Raw genomic sequence first — 18,290 nt, 5'->3', positions numbered from 1 at the left:
GAAGCCGAAACCACTAGAAGGAATAAAGTAGTGTGTTTGAAATGAAACGAAATGGGAAAGCAAAAGCAACTTTAGGAAACATGGCCTCATGTATGCTTAATAATCATCAAGAAATCTGATCAAACAGAAGCCAGCACCATGTGCTTAGCTCTATAAAAATATTAGTGTTGGGCAAACAACAAAACGAACCTGGTGGTAAACTACCCAAAAAGAGAAATAAAGAGCTGCTCAGGAATCTACCCCCCTCTCTCTCTCATATGGGATGCACCTCCCTTGGAAGGTTACCGATCCAATGAATCAAGAATGTTCTTTACTTAACGCACAAAGCTTAAGGTGACTGAAAACCAACACTCCCACTCAATTATGAGGATTCTAATCATTTGAGGCTCTAAGTTGGAGGTGGAGGTGGCCCATTGGCTGCCTCTACTTTCTGCCTTTCTAGCTTGAATTGATGATGAGGTGATAAACTGTCTTTCTCTCCATCTCAAAAGACACATACATATTCCACAAGAAAAGCCAAATAAGGTATACCTGTATGTGTTCATGGTCTTAGCAATTTATCTAATATATTAATATTAGAGGGACAAAAGACAGCCATGATTTCCTCCCACAAGTGAAATAAAATTCATTATAAATTTGTATGAAGGCCTAACCTGTTCAAAGCTAATGATGATGATGACAATTCATGGGTTACAACAAGATGGGTTCTCCATCATCTCTTCACCTGCAAATTAATCAGGTCCACATTAAGTGGACCACAGCTTAATCTAGCAATTAATTTGGGAATGAGCGCACGATAGATTAGCAGCTGAAATTGTTGTTATTCTTAATACATAAATAATGCCAATAACACCAACTGCAGGGGTCCAGAACTGAAGGTTCTTATATAAAAATGAAAGGTATAATATCTATATTAAATTCAATTAGGAAAGTAAAAGGTGAGAAAAGAGCATGTGGGTGTTACAGAAAATCACATGATCATCTGATTAAAAAAACCACCAAATAATGCCATAAATTTTAAGAAAGGTATGAGGTTATTTTAGTCCCACTCATGCAAAAAAAATTTACCGATCCATGTCCATCCCATCTAAAGCCCTTGAAGACAAGTAAAACCAAGAAGATATGGCTACCACGAATGCGTGGAGAAGTTGGAAGTTGATGAGGAAGCCTTTCCTTTTGGGAGAGCAGGCTGACTCAGGAGGATGACTTGTTATATATAGAGGAAAGTAGGTTCTCTAATTTTCTAATGAGGCTTAAAAGCTGTCTCATGATGTAGGATAAAGGCTAAATATAAATAGCCCCAGTTCCTTCATTGCATCATTTCTGTGCCTTTCTTCGTCTTTCTTGTTTATCACTCCAAGTTCATACGCACTAGCATGGAGGATCAATTCCCTAAGATGCAAACCTTCTTGAGAAAGGAATTGCCATCGTATTTTCAGGGGCCAGTGGGTTCGAGATTCTTTAAAGATGCCACCATCTGGGATGGCCTAGCTGAAAGCGCATCTTGCAACCATGTCACTGGCAGCAACGTGAAACTATCATCGTCATCACCTGATAGTTTGTTTTCAAGCTCCGAATCTACTTCTTCAGTGGATGAGGCTTCTGCTTCCAATTTAGTGAAGAACATGCCAGAATTCACTAGAGAAGATCCCCTCCAAACGCAGCATGGTGTTCCATTTTTCTCCGGATCTAATTCTGTGAACCTGAGTGGGGCTTCAAGTACTTCAGATGTCAAACAAAGGTTCATTCCTGTAAATTTCTTGGAATCCTTCCCAGAACTAACACCAGCTCAAGTGTCTGGCCCACCTTCTCCTTCTTCCTCATCAACTGCTTCAAATTTCCCAAATTTAACTTTGTTTTTGCAGGAACCTTCTACTGTCGTCATAGATCCATCAACACAAATTGCCAACTCGCTTGGCAGGAATGAAAAGTGTGAGCCCATGTCATCATGTCCTTTATTCCCCACACCCCAGCTGAGCCAAAGCCAGCATCTTCCCGGATTTGAATGGCTCAAAATAAATCAAAGCCTTGCAAACCATCCCTCAAAAGGTCTGAGTGACTACTGGCTCAGCACTACCAAGACACAGCCCATGAAATACACGGGAAGAAGAATGCTGAATCACCAACAGAAAACTTCGCTGTCGTCCTCAGCATCGTCTCCGGGAAAGTTGTTTCGAGGGGTGAGGCAAAGACACTGGGGCAAGTGGGTTGCTGAGATAAGGTTACCGAGAAACAGGACCAGGGTTTGGTTGGGAACTTTTGATACTGCTCAAGAGGCTGCTTTTGCATACGATACAGCGGCCTACATTCTAAGAGGAGACTATGCGCATTTGAATTTCCCAGAGCTAAAGCATCAGCTTAAGGCCAATTCTACAAATGGAACCACGGCAGCCCTTCTTGAAGCAAAGTTACAAGCCATATCCAAAGGCATTTCAGCTCACAAAGAGCCCATTGCTCCTCCACCACCGCCATCACCAAAGCAGCACTACTTGCCTTACGACAATTCAAAAGTAGCGAAAGCAGTGAGCCAAAACCCCACAAGTAAGGAGTGGCAGCTTGAGTTGGAGTACAAAATTGCCCATGAGATTGTTGAGAACAAGAAAATCCAGGAGGTAGTATTGGACATGGACGGAGTTCAGTTAAGTAGAATGCCCTCCTTGGACATGGACGCAATCTGGGATGCCATTCTAGTCTCTGACTCATGAATTTATTTCCCATCATTTTCAAAAATTTAAATCGAAGATCATGCAGACGTTGTGTTGAATGGATTGTTGATTCTTCTCCATCAATGTTTTCTGCCCTTAGCACCACAATCTCCACATGATTTGTCACTCTATCTAGCCCATTAGATTGTTCTTGATTTCTTCTTTAATTCACACTGCCATATTTTAGGATCTGTGCGGTAGTCTCTCTTTGAACATGGTATTTGCTTAAATATATGATGTTTCTTGAGGCAGTTCTCTATTTCTTTCTTTCCCTTTCACTTGCTGTTTTTTATTTTTATTTTATATATATATATATATTTAAAGAATAATGATTTGTTTTTTCAATTAATGATGTAAATAATGTTAAAAAGAGAAATTCAAAAGCTATAGCAACACTGGAATGGAAAAGATCCATAAGCTTTCCCATGGCTGCCCAATTTTGGAATATTCAACCAGTCAAAATGGTATAGGCCCATAACAGGGATGTTGATGCCATTGTGGGCCCAATTTTAGAGTGTATTTAAAATTGGATTATTTTTATTTTTATTTTTATTTATTTATTTATTTGACAACAAAGTGGTTTACCATATTATAAACATCTTGATTTTTAAATTAAAAATTTCTATAAATAGCTGAATTCAAGGCATAATATTTTTATCTTACATTAATCAAGGTATTTGAAATTCTCTGTTAATAGAAAAGTGTAGTGTATAAAAGGATATGGTTATTGATATTTTAGAATGGAAGACATTTTGAGAAATTGAGGAAAATAATGGGAAAATTTAGAAAACCGCCCAATTAGGACCTATTTGGTACATGTTTTAAAAAAAACAAATAAAAATACATTTTGAAACCTAAAATATTTTTAATCTATTTTTAATATTTTAAAACATGTTTTAAAAATAATTTTATATCTATTATTTTATTTTTAATTATTCTACATGTTTATATAATTATTTCTTAAAACAACGATCATAAAACAAGTAAAAATAACATAAAACAATTAAAAGATGTTATTTGAAAATACTTTATTTTTTGTTCTTAATATCATAAAACAATAAACGGTTTTTAGTTATCAAATATGTTTTTTGTTCTTGAGAACAAAAGTTTCCAAACGTTTTTAGTTATCAAATGTGTTTTTTGTTCTTGAGAACAAAAGTTTCCAAACGGGCCATTAGTTGACTGCGTATTATTTTAATCATCCCACCAAAATAGATTTAGGTTATGCCTAGTTTTGAAAATTTTAAGAGAAAATGTGAAGGAAAGAAAATAAAAAGAAAAAATAACTAAATAAATAAATTCAAAATTAATAAATTATTTGTATATGTGTTTTTGAACTCATTTCACTTACTCTAAAATAATTTAAAATATATAAATTTCTAATAAATTTTAATTATATTTTATTTTTTATAGTCAAACCAAATATGAGAAAACCATTTTATCTATTTTTTTTTTTCCTTTCTAAGAACCAAACATAACCTTAAATAAAATGTAAAGGAAGAAAAATATAAAAGAAATAAAAAAGTGAAGAAAAAATAAATATTAGATTTAAATTCAATTAGTTATTTTTATATGTTACTTTAAACATTTTTTTTACTTATTTAACTTTTCTATATAAATATTAAATAATTTTAAAATATATAAATTTCTTATTAATTTTATTTATATTTAACTTTCTTTCACATTTTCTGTATTAAAAACAAGAAAAAAAAAATTAATATTTTTTATTTTCCTAATACTTTGCGGAAACCAAATATAGCCTTATAATTTATATAGAAATTATTATTATTTTTTATAGATAAATTTTATTTACTTTTCTAATAATCGAGTTAAATATATTTAGCTATCATCAATTTGAAATTTCAAACTAAATACATTCTATCTCCATGAGTTTGAAATTTTATTTAACATCTCTTCTTTCCTTCTTATTTATTATTTTCAGTAATCTCCCCTTTAATTTATATATATATATATATATATATGATAAAATTTTAGTATTCAGACTACCGTTCCTGGGGCCTTAGGTAGATGGAGGTGCGTGTTTGAATGAGAAGTGAGTGAGTGAATAAAGACTCAACTGACAGAAGAGCAATCACACGCGCGCAACCAAAAAAAAAAAAAAAGCACCACTTTCTAGGCTAATTTTGCATGTTAAGAATCCTTCCTTGGAATACTTGTTAATGGGCATTTTAGCCTTACTTGAATCAAAGGTTGTATTTGAAAAAAAAAAAAAAAAAAAGTAAAAAAATGGATTGAAAATCAAGAAATTGTTTTTACATGCTTCTTTAAATTCATTTCACTTATTTTCTCAATTTCATATAAAGATTAAATAATTTAAAAATATATAAGTTTCTAATTAATTTTAAAGTAATGAAAATCCATTAGACCCAAAACATATAATATCTATATGGTTGGAAGCAAACCGTTACAAATTATGTCGACATCAATCCCCGACTCCAATGTGGGCATCTGTATATTAGTCCTAACAAAGGGTACTTGTTTGTTTTGCCTCATTATCTTGTGGGACATATTGGGAATGTTTTATCTATATGGAATGTTGATTATGATATTTTACATCAATTAAGAGAAAAAGTTTATAAAATTATATATGCATGAATTTCTCTTTAACTATTTATAGGGGTGGAGCCATGTGGTGCTCAAGAAGGGCAAGTGCCCCTCCTAAAATTAAAAAAAAAAAAAAATTAAAAATAAAGTAGTCATGACTCTACTAAACTATTATGTTACATTAGTTCTCAATCTTGAGATAATATGGAGTTAGTATTAAGGTATTTAATGACTTAAACTTAAAATTGAGATTCTAAGATGGTTATATATTTCTATAGATTAGGTTCCTATATATTGAGGCAAAAGACAATAGGTTTTTTCAATATAAACATCATAATATTTTATAAGATTGAGACAATATATCCCCTTCAGTAATACTAAAGATTTGTAATTATAACATCTATGCCTATAATAATTCCTTAAATAATATTTAGCATAATTTTTTTATGAACTAGAGTATGTCAATTAACCACAAAATTTAAAGATGTAAGACTCCAAGATTATAGAGATAATATTGAGAAATTTATAATTACTACCTTGTTAGATTACAACATCATTTCATAGTTTGAATATATAAATTTAGTTGTTTTTTAAAATAATTTTGTTATTTTGATTTTATAAAAAAATTTAATTCAATATATATAATGTTAGTTAAATTTAATTAAAATATTATTAAAAAAAATTGTTTGTAATTATAAACAAGTTAAAAAATTAATAGTTTTCAGTAAAATATAAATATTAATATTATAATAAAATCATAAATTATACTTTTATTTAAAAGATGATAATATTTTTATTTTATTTAAAATATAGAATTTTTAATTTTTAAAATATGTAAATAAATAAAGTTTTCAATTTAGTACTTAATTACAGACATAGTATTTTGGACTAATTTTCATTTAGTCCGTAATAATTACATCGATTTTTATTTTAATTTTTAAACCATTCTTAAAAATTAATATATTCATTAGAGAATTTAAAATATTAAGTCTTCTCATGCTTGATTAAAATCCATTTACTAAGTGAAAAGTTTTGGAAAAGTACAAAAGGAAAAGAGTAAGTTCGTAACATCTATTATTTTCTAGTGTCTAAGGTGTAGAAGGTGGTAACACATGAGCTTAGGAAGGCATAACATCCATCATTTTCTAGCGTGAAGGTGTAGAAGGCTACCACCACATATGAGATTAGGAAAAGCCCAAGTCCATGACATCCAGTTGGATTAAAGAGAGAATATAGACTTGGAGTTAAAATAAAAAAATTCAAATTGATAGAAAACCACAGGAAAAGGTGAATCAAAACTCTAAGCATTAATGCAGCTCTTGGAGCTCATACCTTCTAACCCTCTGTAACTACTTGAGCAAAATAATAATGATAATAACAGCTTGCCTGGGGGGGCCTCTGCCTTGACCCAGAAAATGTAATTCAAGCAAAGCATCAAAATTTCCTCCTCACTAGAAAACTGACAAGTTTGTGTTCCAACAAAACAAGAAACACCATTTGTCGCATCTCAATTTTACAAACAAATGCAACTATGATGACAAATGAAGGGCGATCAGCTAGCAAAAATTTTATTTCTCTTTCTCCATGGCATTCTCTAGGCTTTCTGCACTTTCAACTCCAACCTTCTCAACCCTCTTCCCTGACTCGTATGCCTCTTCCTCCACCGATGTCTCCATACCCACCACCACCACATTGCTACATTCACCACCTTCTACTCCTACTCCTACACCTGGATATGCCTCCATATCAAACTCCTTCTCTGCTGTCTTATTATCATCATCATCAGAATCAGTTTTCCCTGAGCTACTCTCATTCTCTGGAGTTTGTGGAGATTCCCCTCCTTCCATTTCAGTCTTTGCTTCTGCTTCCACCATATCTACATCAGCATGGGGAAGCCGTTGCTGTATGGGCACTGCATCACTGATGATTTGACCCATCTTCAATCTCTCCCGGTAATCTTCCATCTCCACTCTGTACCTCTCTTTGTCTTTAACAGCTTTCTCCTGATAAACCTGAATCCATAGAAACACAAGACGAAAGTTAGAGCAATTTCAAATTTTCATATTTAAAAAATAAAAAATAAAAAGAGAATACAGAATGGAATTTGTAAACTACAATTATATTATATATATAATACTTACAGCCTTCTCATTTTCTTTTAGTTTCGTCCACAATTCACCAATCATTCTACTGATTTCCCTGTCTTTCCCTGGGTGCAGAGGCTTCAGTCTGGCGTGCTGCTCTGCAAAGAAGAAATTATACCCACTTCTGTTAGGTTTAGGATGAGCAGGATCTCTCTTCTTTATCTCAGATTTCTTCCTGCGGCGGCGACGATGCACAGTTGGTGCTGCAGGGGTACTCTCAGTATTGTTGGTGATGACACTGAAGTACTGTGGCACTTGACGGGCCGGGGTCTGCGGAGCTTCATAAAGAACACCTTTTAGCTTCTCAGTGCCAATAGTTACGGTGACAAGATAACCACTTTCAAATTTCCCATCGATGACCCCTATCACTGGAGAAGCTGTTGATGAAGCCGGACTTGCTACAACAATTAGAAAGGATAGAATTATATCAGTAAACTGATTACAAGCTTCAATATACAGCAAATACAAAAGCCATGAAAGAATACAAGTTGCAAGGGAAATGATCATGGTCACTGGGAAACAAAAAAGAAAATCTAAAGATACTCAAAAAATGTAGAAGCACAAGGTAAATCTCTAAAAACCATACATGTTACAATATCTCAAATGTTAAATTTGTTTACCAAGAAGACACGGTAAAGAACAAAAAACTTGGAGCTTTATAATAGATTGGGATTGGAACAGTTGTTTTACAAATCAAGTTTCCTTCTCTTCCCAAGCATCTTGGGATATCCAACCAATACCAACACAAACCCCCCTCCCAACCCAAACAGTAAGCAGATATTTATGGCATTACCATAAAAAATTATAGTCACTGCCTGCCCAAGTGGAAAAAAAAAAAGCAAATTCTTGGAAAACCGAATGAATGTTAAATTTGATTTTTCTGTTAGGAAAAACCATAGATGACTGAAAAGAAGTAATAATCAGCAAGGAATCCCTCCGTTGAGACTAATTTATAAATACCAAGCTCCCACTAGATTCAGAAAACTTTCATAACTACAGGTTATCTGCCCTAGTGTTATATATTTAACTACTAAAAAGGTTCCATGGCAGTTTCAAAAAAGCATGTCCCAGAACATGCATCCCCTTCATGGGAAGTTACAGGTATGCTGATTTTTGTGGCTTATATTTGGTGGGAAGCAAATAAGAACACAGAAAAGAAGAGACCTCCAGGAAATATATCGGCAGAACTTATCCTCTGTTGTTGGATGCCAGCCGGTTGACTTTCAGGTGATGGCAAAACTGGTTCAGCCAATCCATGAGATGGAACTGGTGTTATAGATGGACTCTGTGAAGCATCTGCACAAAGTTTACCCGAGATGATTAACAGTCTCACAACATTGATACAAATGAAAGTTGAGTGCTCAATACACACACCAGCAGAGATAGGTGCCCAACCCTGAGCTTTAAAGAAGTAAATTTGTTCATAGTGATGAAGCAATGAAACATAATACTTGCGCAGTACAAAAGAGGCATTTGTAGCAGTGGAGGGAAAGCTGAAAACAGCAGTCACTTCTTTCCATCTCCTTTCTCTAATGATCTGTGAACTCCATTTAACAACAAAATTAGTAACTCAATGATAAGGAAGCTCCATCTTTGGTAAAGAGTAACAAAAAATGTCTTCATGCTAAAACAATACTACAATTGGTTGTAATTATCTCATTGGCTTGTCTATTAATGTCAATATTCCCAAAAATTATCGATATATGTCATTAGCGCACACTATACAAAGCTCCATTTGACTCATTTAACTAGCATTTTCACAACTTAACCCACATAGAACCCATTTAAAACCTAACTCGGTATTTTTAGAAACTTTAAAAATAAAAATAAAAAAGTAAGAGTTGACTTTCAACATCTAAATATAAGTTCTATTATCATAAACAATTAAGAAGGAAAGCAATCAATTTGCATCACTAAAATGGCTGGATAATTCTTGACAAGCCATATAGTCATAAAAACCTAAGATATAAAGCAAGTTTATCAAATAATTTAAAAGGCCTTTGAGAGTTATGCCTTGAGACTCACCTAGTGAAGGTAAGGCCCAAGGAGAATTCCTCAAGGGACAACCTTGTGGCTTAAATGAATTTGAGGCTTCACAATTCCAACTAGAGAATTTAAAGAACTTGTTGGATATTCACCTAAATAATTGGCATTTGCCCCATCTATGCCCCAACCTTGTATAGTTTGTAAAAATATGGGTTTTTTCATGGCTTCACAACTTCATGTCTTGAAAGTTAACATCAACAACTCAAAAGTTGAAGCTCAAGCCACTGGGCTTAGCACATGAGACAGTGAAAAGTCGGGAGCACACGGAGAAAGGGTGAACAGACAATACAAAAAACCTAGATGATCCAACTCCCCAGCTTTCTGTTTCTTTTCCATGGGCTTAAGTCTATATTCATACAGTATTATTGTTCTCACCAATTCTGATTTTTAAATATAGAACAATATAAAGATGGAAGGATCAGAGCAGGCAAGTTAAGGATGGCAAGCTTGGACCCTACTCAGACAAGCCTGAATTGTATTCACAGATCTTATTTCAATACCCCACTGCTCCAAATAGAACCTCCTTATACTGCAACAATAGTGCCTGTCAGCCACAGGTTACTCAATCAGCCCATGTTACCAAACCTTAATCTTAATTTTTGAAACTTCTGCTAGCCCAAACAACAATATGAGTTTACAACAAGGTTTTCAAAGGTGTTTTTCAAGCATGACTTGAAGCACGCCTGAGGGTGAAGCGTAGCAAAAACACCTTGAGGCATTGAAGAAAAAGTGAAACTCCAGAAAGGCATGCTCCTTTCACAGCAAGGCATGGCTGAGGCATGCATTGGATGCACCTTTTACGCACTGAGGATTTAGGTGTACGCCTCTATGGGTCTTTGTGACTTAGGTGGCCATGTTAGAAAAAACCAAAAATTGAAGAAGATATCAACACTTTAACCCAAATATCCCATGGAGAGTGAATGAGAACTGAGAATAGAGAAGAAAATGGAAGAAAAACCCTAACCCTACATTTATGAAATACTTACCTCATGATTGTGGCTTCTCACTCCGACAACACTCTCACTCTGACGACAACCTGTCTGCCTCGTCTCAACAGTCGATGCCTTCTCCATGTAGCCTCTTTCCTTTCTCCTTCATCCTTTCTACTTTCTTCTTTGTCCATGCCTTCACCACAACCAGTTATTTATTTTTTTATCCTTTTTCTTTTCTTAGGCAAAACCAAGATATTGTTTTCTTGCTTTTACTCTTCAGATCTTCATCACCATGCCCTCTTCGCCATGACCACATTTTTACATCTTGTTTTATTGTCTTTAGTTTGACCACCATGAACACTTACCTCCCCTTACTAGGATGTCCACCCACTTTCCACTCTCACCTTTCATCTTTCTTTTCTAATGGAAAATTGTAAAATCATATAAATAATTAGGTTTTTATATTTATCTTAATGATTAGTTATGATAATATTTAATTTTAAAAGTTTTATTATTAAAGTTTTATTCTCTTATGTTCTAAAAGAATTATGTAATTTATTTAAAAATCTTTATGTAATAATTCCGTATTATATTTTTGTATATTTATTAATTATAAAATTCCGGGTCTCAAAAGACTTACACCTTAATGCTTCAAGGCTTGCACCTTACCTCACAGAACAAAATCGTCTCACCTTAGGCTTTCGCTTTTAAAATCCTCAGTTTACAAAACCCTAACAAAACACAACATGAGCTCACAATACCCTCAAAATATAGAAATTTCATACCCCTCAATCACATGGCACATTGTGATTTGACCAAATATATGCTAGTGAAGCCCTGATGAGTTTTGTAATTTTTTTATCCCACCATTTTCAACAGGTAGATTTCTTGCATAAATGTGTAGATCCTTTTTTACAATGGTGATTTAAAGATGGTAAGCCATTAAGAGGTAGATACATCTCACACAAAATCAAGCAGTAATACCAGCAGGACTAGAAATGTAATATTAATATCAATTTCCATTAAAGTATGAAATGTGAGTAGGCAATAAAAGAAATGCAACCCAAACCCAAATCCCACCACCCTTGTATTGGCTTGGCACAACCATGAATGATGTCATTGGTGCCCACAAGGAGTTTAGAACCCCCCACCCCTCCTAAATTAAGTCCTTGAGCTACTGCATTCCATCAGATCCAGTCATTAGAATGTCGGAAGTATCACATCACTTAAGTCTATGCAAGTAACAGAAACCTATTGGTTTTGGGATCTTGTACTAGGAAATTAGTAGCACTTGAAGGTGTCAAACAGGATAGAAAGAAATGAAAAAGAAAAAACAAAAACACGTTACTCTAGATGCAACTAGAATATAATCAATTTTCACCTTTCAATTTCAAATTAATCATGAATCAACAGAAGCCTTTAACTGATTACAATCTGAATTATGGCTCATTAGAACATAAAAGGTTTTTGCAAGCACAAAATTTGCTAGATTACTGCATCTTTGTATAAACCATTCATATCAACAAAGGAGTTCCAATCTTTCTATTTGAAAGAAAGCATCAACTATTTGCACAAATTTCAACTCACCTTCTCCAAACCACCACGAGAGGTTACCTCCACAAAAAGCCGATGCAGATCTAGCTCCTTTCCCCCTATAATTGGTATCCTACAATTAGCATCACATAAAATAAAACAATGTCAATTTCAGGAGAGAATTTCAGGAAGTACTCAATGAGAACAAAAGACAAACAGCATATGCTTAATGAAACTACTACAGTTCTACAACTCAATCTAAGAAAAGGTATACACTCTGAAGAAGAAAGACATGTAAATGTAAGATAAGGCATACAGTTTTCATGAAGAAAGACAACCAGGTGATTCCTATGGTAAGCAGTCATCCTTCAAAATAATTGGCCTCAAGTCTAGTATAGACATTTAGTGGAGGAGATTATGGCATTATTAGTCCAACTTCAAAGAGATGCAGTTATAACTGTTACATTATTAACCATAAACCTTTCTCCACTCTTAATGGTCTAAATCCCTACAGCCTAATATCTACAATATTCTTGTTTGGATTCCTTTTCGTATTTTGGTTATCTGGTTTGCCCATGTTTTCTCTCTCAGTAACAACTTAGCTCCTCAAGCAGTTTAGTTTGTTTTGGTTGGGCATTGATACCACAATCACATCAGGCATATATCAAAAATCCCTGCCATAATTTAAGAACTCAAGCAGATTAGTCAATCTGACTCTGCCTATCATATATGGTAGAATATGTAAATTATATGGACAGAATTTGAAAAAAAAAAAAATCCCTATTTTAAGGGTCAAAATCCATATATGATCAAATAAACTAAAGCCTTTATCCACTCTTAATGATCAAAATCCCTATTTTGTAGTATTTCCAATGTTCTCCATTTGATATTTTTCTCTTTATTTGGGTAATCTCTTTTGCCCATGTTCTTGCTTTCAGTAACAATAGCTTAGCTCCTCAGCAGCTTTAACCTGTCTTGTTTGGGCATTCTTGCACTAAACATCTCAACCACTTCAGGCATAGCAAAATGCATGCCGAAATTTAAGAATTCAAGTAAGTCGATTTTTATCATATATGGTCAGATAGGCAAACTTTATGGAGGGAATTTAAAAAAGATGATTCTTTTCCCCCTAGGCCACACCTCATTAGGGGATGCCAGATCACACAGGTGCACCTGATGCTTTCCTATAGGTTCTGAATCTTGGATATGCATATATATTTATAGAAATTAGACAAGGATAATAACTATCAGTGAGTTAAATGTGGCAAATTCCATCACAAGAAGTTTTCCTTTCAGCTTTCCTCCCCAACAAATATGCCAAAATATCTGTTGGATTTTTTGATAAATATGAAACTCCATTGTGCCTCTTGTTTCCTAAACGACAAACCCATCAGAAAACTTGTGCGCATTTTGTGTGTGCGTGAACACATATATTATTTTAATTTTTACTCCAAACACAAAGACATACAAAAGATCAAATAATTCAAGGTCTAGATTTGCATATTTAGGGGAAGTAATTGCATCCTCAATGAGGTTTATACAATCCTTTTACCAAAGGTTGGGGAATTTAAGAAAAAAGAAAAGAAAAAAGTTTTGAAATCCCACATTGATCCAACCATCCAAAAGCCTTATGAAGTTCTATCAACCAATATCTTAGTAAGTGGCCCTCACTTCAAACATAGAACCAAACCAATCTAATGGATATGAAAGCTTATGCATATTAAATAATCAAATGTTAGGACCTGGCAAATTAACCTAACAAACCCTTGCAACCCTTTGTAGCAGGGTTTATAATTAATGAACTCAATTCTACTTTAAATAGAGCTTAGTAGTTACAGAAACTCATTATCAGAATTGGCCAACATGCATAAGAATGAGTCACGATTTAGAACATGCACAAGAACCAGGTCCCATAAAAGAGCAACAAACTACTAATCTATTTTCAGTATACTCTTATGGCTCAAAAACTGATGCATCAACATTTGATAGCCACAATAAATAACGTTAGAAAATTTGTAATTTTTTTGTGAACATATTCTTTGCAGGTTAGCTAGTTTAAGCTCATGAGCAAAGGTAAATAATAAGACTTCAACCACCAAGCAAAGCCACAAACCGACTGCTAAGTAAAACCTGAAAACTCAACAAGACATCTTCATAACAGCACTAAAATTGTTGAAACAGTAACCCTATCAATAAAAATGGGGTGAGACCATGAGAAAGAATCCAGCAAGGCACAAGATGAAATGAAATGATGACAACAGATTAGTTACATTCCTCCTCAATAAACTGGCATGGAGAGTTAGAAGAAGTGAAAGATTAACATGCTTCAACCATCCATTTAGGCATATACTAAGCAACTGAGGGTTGGATTGTGGGGAATGTGAAGGTTATTTGGGGGCCACAAAGACATGAGAACCTAAAAGCTTCTGTTCACATAATATAAAAAGTGTAGATAGATAAGGCATCCATATCATGAGGTGCTAGTCGCAACCACTAAATAAAACATATCTTTAAATAAAAAAAACACTAAATAAAAAACACTTGTTTGTCATAATTTCTTTCCATTTCACAGAGAAATCACATCCTAATCAACATACCAACAAGATCAATGCCTTTTACCTTTCATAAATATATATTGGCATACTCATCATATTAACTAGATCAAGGTTTATACTTCAATGCAAAAGGTAAAAAAGAAGAGGAGGTATACTGTATACATCATATCCATCCTGGATTTCTAGATGAACTTGATATTATTCATGGACTGAAAGAAAAACTAATTTCTAGATGTATAAACCATGCATCAACATCATTATGTAGGAGTTTACAAGTGAAAAGAGAAGAAACCAGGGTAAGCTTAAGCAAGGGTACCAAGATGAAAAACTAGGAAAGATAAAGCTTACATGAACTTGGTTCCCATTACTGCATGGAGCTTCTCCAAAGTGCCCATGAAAAGTTTTGGACTGGAAACGATATCTTCGTATTTAGCAAGTGGTGGTGGATATGGATGATAGTTCGAGACTGTTTCATTCCTGAGAGATGGGCTCTGATTTGCAGAAGACTGTGATGTCATTCCCAACTCTTTCCCACCCCCACCACCTTCCTCTGTCTTTCCCTGTTCCCCCATCATCCACTATCCCATTTACCTATTTTTCACTGCAAAAGAACTATACACACATTAAGCCAAGTGAAACTAGAAATCGCCAAAAGAAAGAGTTGAAAACCATCAAACAGAAAGGTATTAGCAGGTTAAACTAACTGCATGCAAAAAGCAGGATCCAAAACAGAGAAACCCAAAAAGAAATTTGCCAGAAAGACCTCTTGCATGCAGAATCCAAAAAGGAGGAAAAAGGCCAAAGTCTGAAGAGAAACAGACAAACCAAACAAGAAAAGGTAAAGAAGCTTTCATAAAAACCAATAAACAGAAATACAGAAATTCACCATGCAGATCAGAGTGAACTGAAAGGTGCAGGGAGGCTATCCTGATCTATGATGGTAACAGGGAAGAAGAACAATCCATTTGGTGAAATAACTCTCTCCAGCAAATGGAGAGATTCAAAGCCCAAGAAAAGTTTATGGTACAGCATAGCTGTCACAGCCATGAATTCCTTCAGAGTACCAAGGATGGAACTGAAAAAACCCATCAAAGACAGACCTCCTCTCAAGAGAAAGGCTAGGAAGCAAGAGAACCTCTTAGACTCTCCTAATAAAGAACAGAATACAAAGGCCCTCACAGGCCTACTTGGGCTATAATCTTTGCCTGACATTCCAAAGATATGATATCCAATATTTATGTAGCAGGGAGTATATGTATGACCATAGGATTTTTCTGTGAACAAAGTCCAAGACCCTTTTCTTTTTTCCCCTCTCTCTGACACTGTTTCAGGAGAAAAAGATTTTAGAAGATACCAATACCATTACCATGGGTGAGGGGTAAGCCCTTGTGGGGTAGCGCCAATCAATCAAGAAAAAACAAAACCAAAACTCACCTTTGCCCGATACCCACCTTGAAATTTCTAATCAGAACTGTCCTTCCTCTTTCATGGAAGACAGAGAAAATATTTTTTAATATTAACAATTACCCACAATGGAATGCATCACTGTTTATTATTATTTTAATCTTTTTCTATGTATATACAGTACATAAATTAAAATTTTTAAAAATAATATTATTATTAAAATAAAATGCAAAACCCAGATGAAGAAATGGCAGACGGAAAGTTTTTACTAGGGGAAAAAAAAAAAAAAAAAAAAAGGAAAAACTTACCACCACCAACAGTGAGAGAGATTCGGGCAAGCCAACCGATGGTTTATTTATTTTTATTTTTTTTGAAAATATAATTTCAAGATTGGGGGATGGAGGGGAAGAAAACTAACCCTAAAAATATACATACCTTTTTCCGAGGACGATTTTGCCCTCACTAACTTGCCCTATAGCCCTAGATGTAGAAGGGCAGGATGGGGTTTTGAGAGCCTTATTAAAAGGAGATGGTGCGGGGTGCCCAAATCAACAGACCCCCTAATTATAGGAAATACACAAAATTATGTAGTTATGGAAGCGGGTGCAACGGGGGAAATCAAAAAGCGTCGTTTTGAGTGCCCAAAGCAAGACCCCAACGGGTGAAATGGGACATCTCCCACCTCTCACTCCGTCTTTCGTTACCTTTTTTGTATGATGTGTAAGAGGGAGAGATAAAAAGTCTGGATTGCAAAGGAGAGATGAGATATGAGTGCCGTAACAGCTGCACTTGAATTAAAGAAGGGCATTTACGCCTTGGACTAAGTCCCTCGCCCCTTTTTCTCTCCACATCTCTTCTTCCCCTCTCTCCCTCTCTCCCAAGTCTTTTTAACTCCATATTTAGCATATTTAATACCCCTTTAATTACCACACCAACCCCTTTATTTGGTAATAAAGTTGTTAACATATTTGGTGGTTGTTTCTTACCATCTTTGAGCCTTTTTTTTATTCTTAAGAAAATATTTAAGGCAAGCTAGTCAAAGGGGTGCCCCACAAAGCCTAGGGCTTATGTCTCTGTAGTTGTACCTATTCTTTAAAGGGTCTCTCTTGGGGTACACAGAGAAAGTGATTTGGATAGGTCCTATACAATCTCTCATCCAAGTTTTCAATTACCATTATAATTATTTCCACCCCAATCCTAAACTTTATCTCATTCATTAATTCTTCTTTCCAACCCATCCTTTATGTTCTCTCTCTCAAACTCTAAGAAAAGTCTGGAAAATTTGGAACCGTGTCTAAAGAGCCTGTGAAATTTAAAAATTATAATAATAATAATAACTATGTGCTCAACATGATTTGGGAAAGTTTTCCAATAAAGTAGGGTATGAAAGGAAAGAGATAAATTATACCAAATTTAGTAATTAAGTACATTTTATATATGTTGATACTTTATAATAACATAAATATTAAACAATTTTATATTTTATAAAAGGTTGTTATAATAAAATTAAAAATTATGACTTTACGAGATCATGATCAATAGACACATACTTGAATGCGGTGATGGGGATTCAAATTTTAAGTTTTGTTTTCTTTTTTCATTTACTAGTTGATGAAAAAGTGTTATACATGTGGAAGTGTATTTGCAATTCAAGTGAAATGTGAAAGTAGAGATGATAATGGCATAGATTTTTTTGGGTACTCATCCTATCATGCTACTGATAAGATAAGGTTTTTTGGGTACTCATTCTATCATGCCCCTAATAGGATAGGTTTGAGAAATATGTAAATGGCTTTGGACATGATAGAGAAATTTTTTTTAAAACTCCTAGTTTGGGATGGGCTTTTGTTGGACTTTATCTCACCATCCCACCTTGATTATATATAATATTAAATAAAAATTTATTTTTATTGATTTTTTTTTATTTTTCAAAATTTTAACATATATAAAATATTTTTTTTTAAATAAAATTATAAATACTTATAATATTTAGTAATTTATAAATTATATTTATTTTTAACATCATTTTAAATTTTATAAGTAAAAAAATGAAACAAAAAACTAAAAAAAAAAACAAGTAAAAAGGTAAAATGGGGTAAGACGGGTATGAAAATTTCTTATACCCACCCTGTTCCATTTAAATTTATTTTTTGAATAAGAATAAGAATAAATATAAATAAATGGGATAGGGTTGGAATCAGAGTGACCCATCTTGAACTTACTCCATTGTCATCCTTATGTGAAAGTAAACGTGGATGGTGTGTTGTTTTTCTAATTTATTTATATTAATATTTATATGAATTATCATTTTTAAATAATAAATTTATTGTAAAAAATTTGTATGCATTTGTTTTTAACATTTTATAGTCATCTAAACTTTTATAAAAAAAAAAAAAAAAATTCATT

The 18,290-nt window shown here is 33.9% G+C and overlaps 2 protein-coding genes across 7 annotated transcripts; one reads left to right on the top strand and one right to left on the bottom strand.

Annotated features, from left to right (window-relative positions):
- Positions 1 to 1,160: 1,160 nt before the first annotated feature.
- LOC117913934 (ethylene-responsive transcription factor ERF062) lies at positions 1,161 to 2,964 on the top strand. The gene has a single exon (XM_034829066.1). The coding sequence runs from the start codon at positions 1,377 to 1,379 to the stop codon at positions 2,703 to 2,705; it is 1,329 nt and encodes a 442-aa protein (XP_034684957.1). The 5' UTR covers positions 1,161 to 1,376; the 3' UTR covers positions 2,706 to 2,964.
- Positions 2,965 to 6,571: 3,607 nt separating this feature from the next.
- On the bottom strand, positions 6,572 to 15,765 carry LOC117915385 (high mobility group B protein 15). Of its 6 annotated transcripts, none has more exons than XM_034830958.1 (7): positions 15,367 to 15,765; positions 14,829 to 15,092; positions 11,980 to 12,058; positions 8,789 to 8,951; positions 8,579 to 8,710; positions 7,412 to 7,812; positions 6,572 to 7,282 (listed from the first exon to the last, which is right to left on the bottom strand). In XM_034830958.1, exons 2-7 carry the CDS (start codon positions 15,053 to 15,055, stop codon positions 6,839 to 6,841), a joined length of 1,446 nt encoding a protein of 481 aa, XP_034686849.1. In that variant the 5' UTR covers positions 15,056 to 15,092; positions 15,367 to 15,765; the 3' UTR covers positions 6,572 to 6,838. The 6 variants fall into 6 exon arrangements, with proteins under 6 accessions (XP_034686849.1, XP_034686848.1, XP_034686846.1 ...); XM_034830957.1 differs by having other exon boundaries at positions 14,829 to 15,081; XM_034830955.1 differs by lacking the exon at positions 15,367 to 15,765 and having other exon boundaries at positions 14,829 to 15,233.
- Between the last annotated feature and the right edge of the window lie 2,525 nt (positions 15,766 to 18,290).

Source organism: Vitis riparia, chromosome 5 (genome assembly GCF_004353265.1).
Source record: "Vitis riparia cultivar Riparia Gloire de Montpellier isolate 1030 chromosome 5, EGFV_Vit.rip_1.0, whole genome shotgun sequence".
NCBI classification, from domain to species: Eukaryota; Viridiplantae; Streptophyta; class Magnoliopsida; order Vitales; family Vitaceae; genus Vitis; species Vitis riparia.
The sequence above is the reverse complement of the archived record's forward strand: the minus strand, read 5'-3'. Positions and strand labels throughout refer to the sequence as shown.

Coding starts and splice junctions, on each gene's coding strand:
- LOC117913934 (XM_034829066.1), top strand. CDS start 1,377: ATGGAGGATCAATTCCCTAAGATGCAAACCTTCTTGAGAAAGGAATTG.
- LOC117915385 (XM_034830958.1), bottom strand. CDS start 15,055: ATGATGGGGGAACAGGGAAAGACAGAGGAAGGTGGTGGGGGTGGGAAA. Junction 8,711..8,788: donor TTGGGCACCTATCTCTGCTG/GTGTGTGTATTG, acceptor AACTTTGTGCAG/ATGCTTCACAGAGTCCATCT. Junction 7,813..8,578: donor TGCCGATATATTTCCTGGAG/GTCTCTTCTTTT, acceptor TAATTGTTGTAG/CAAGTCCGGCTTCATCAACA.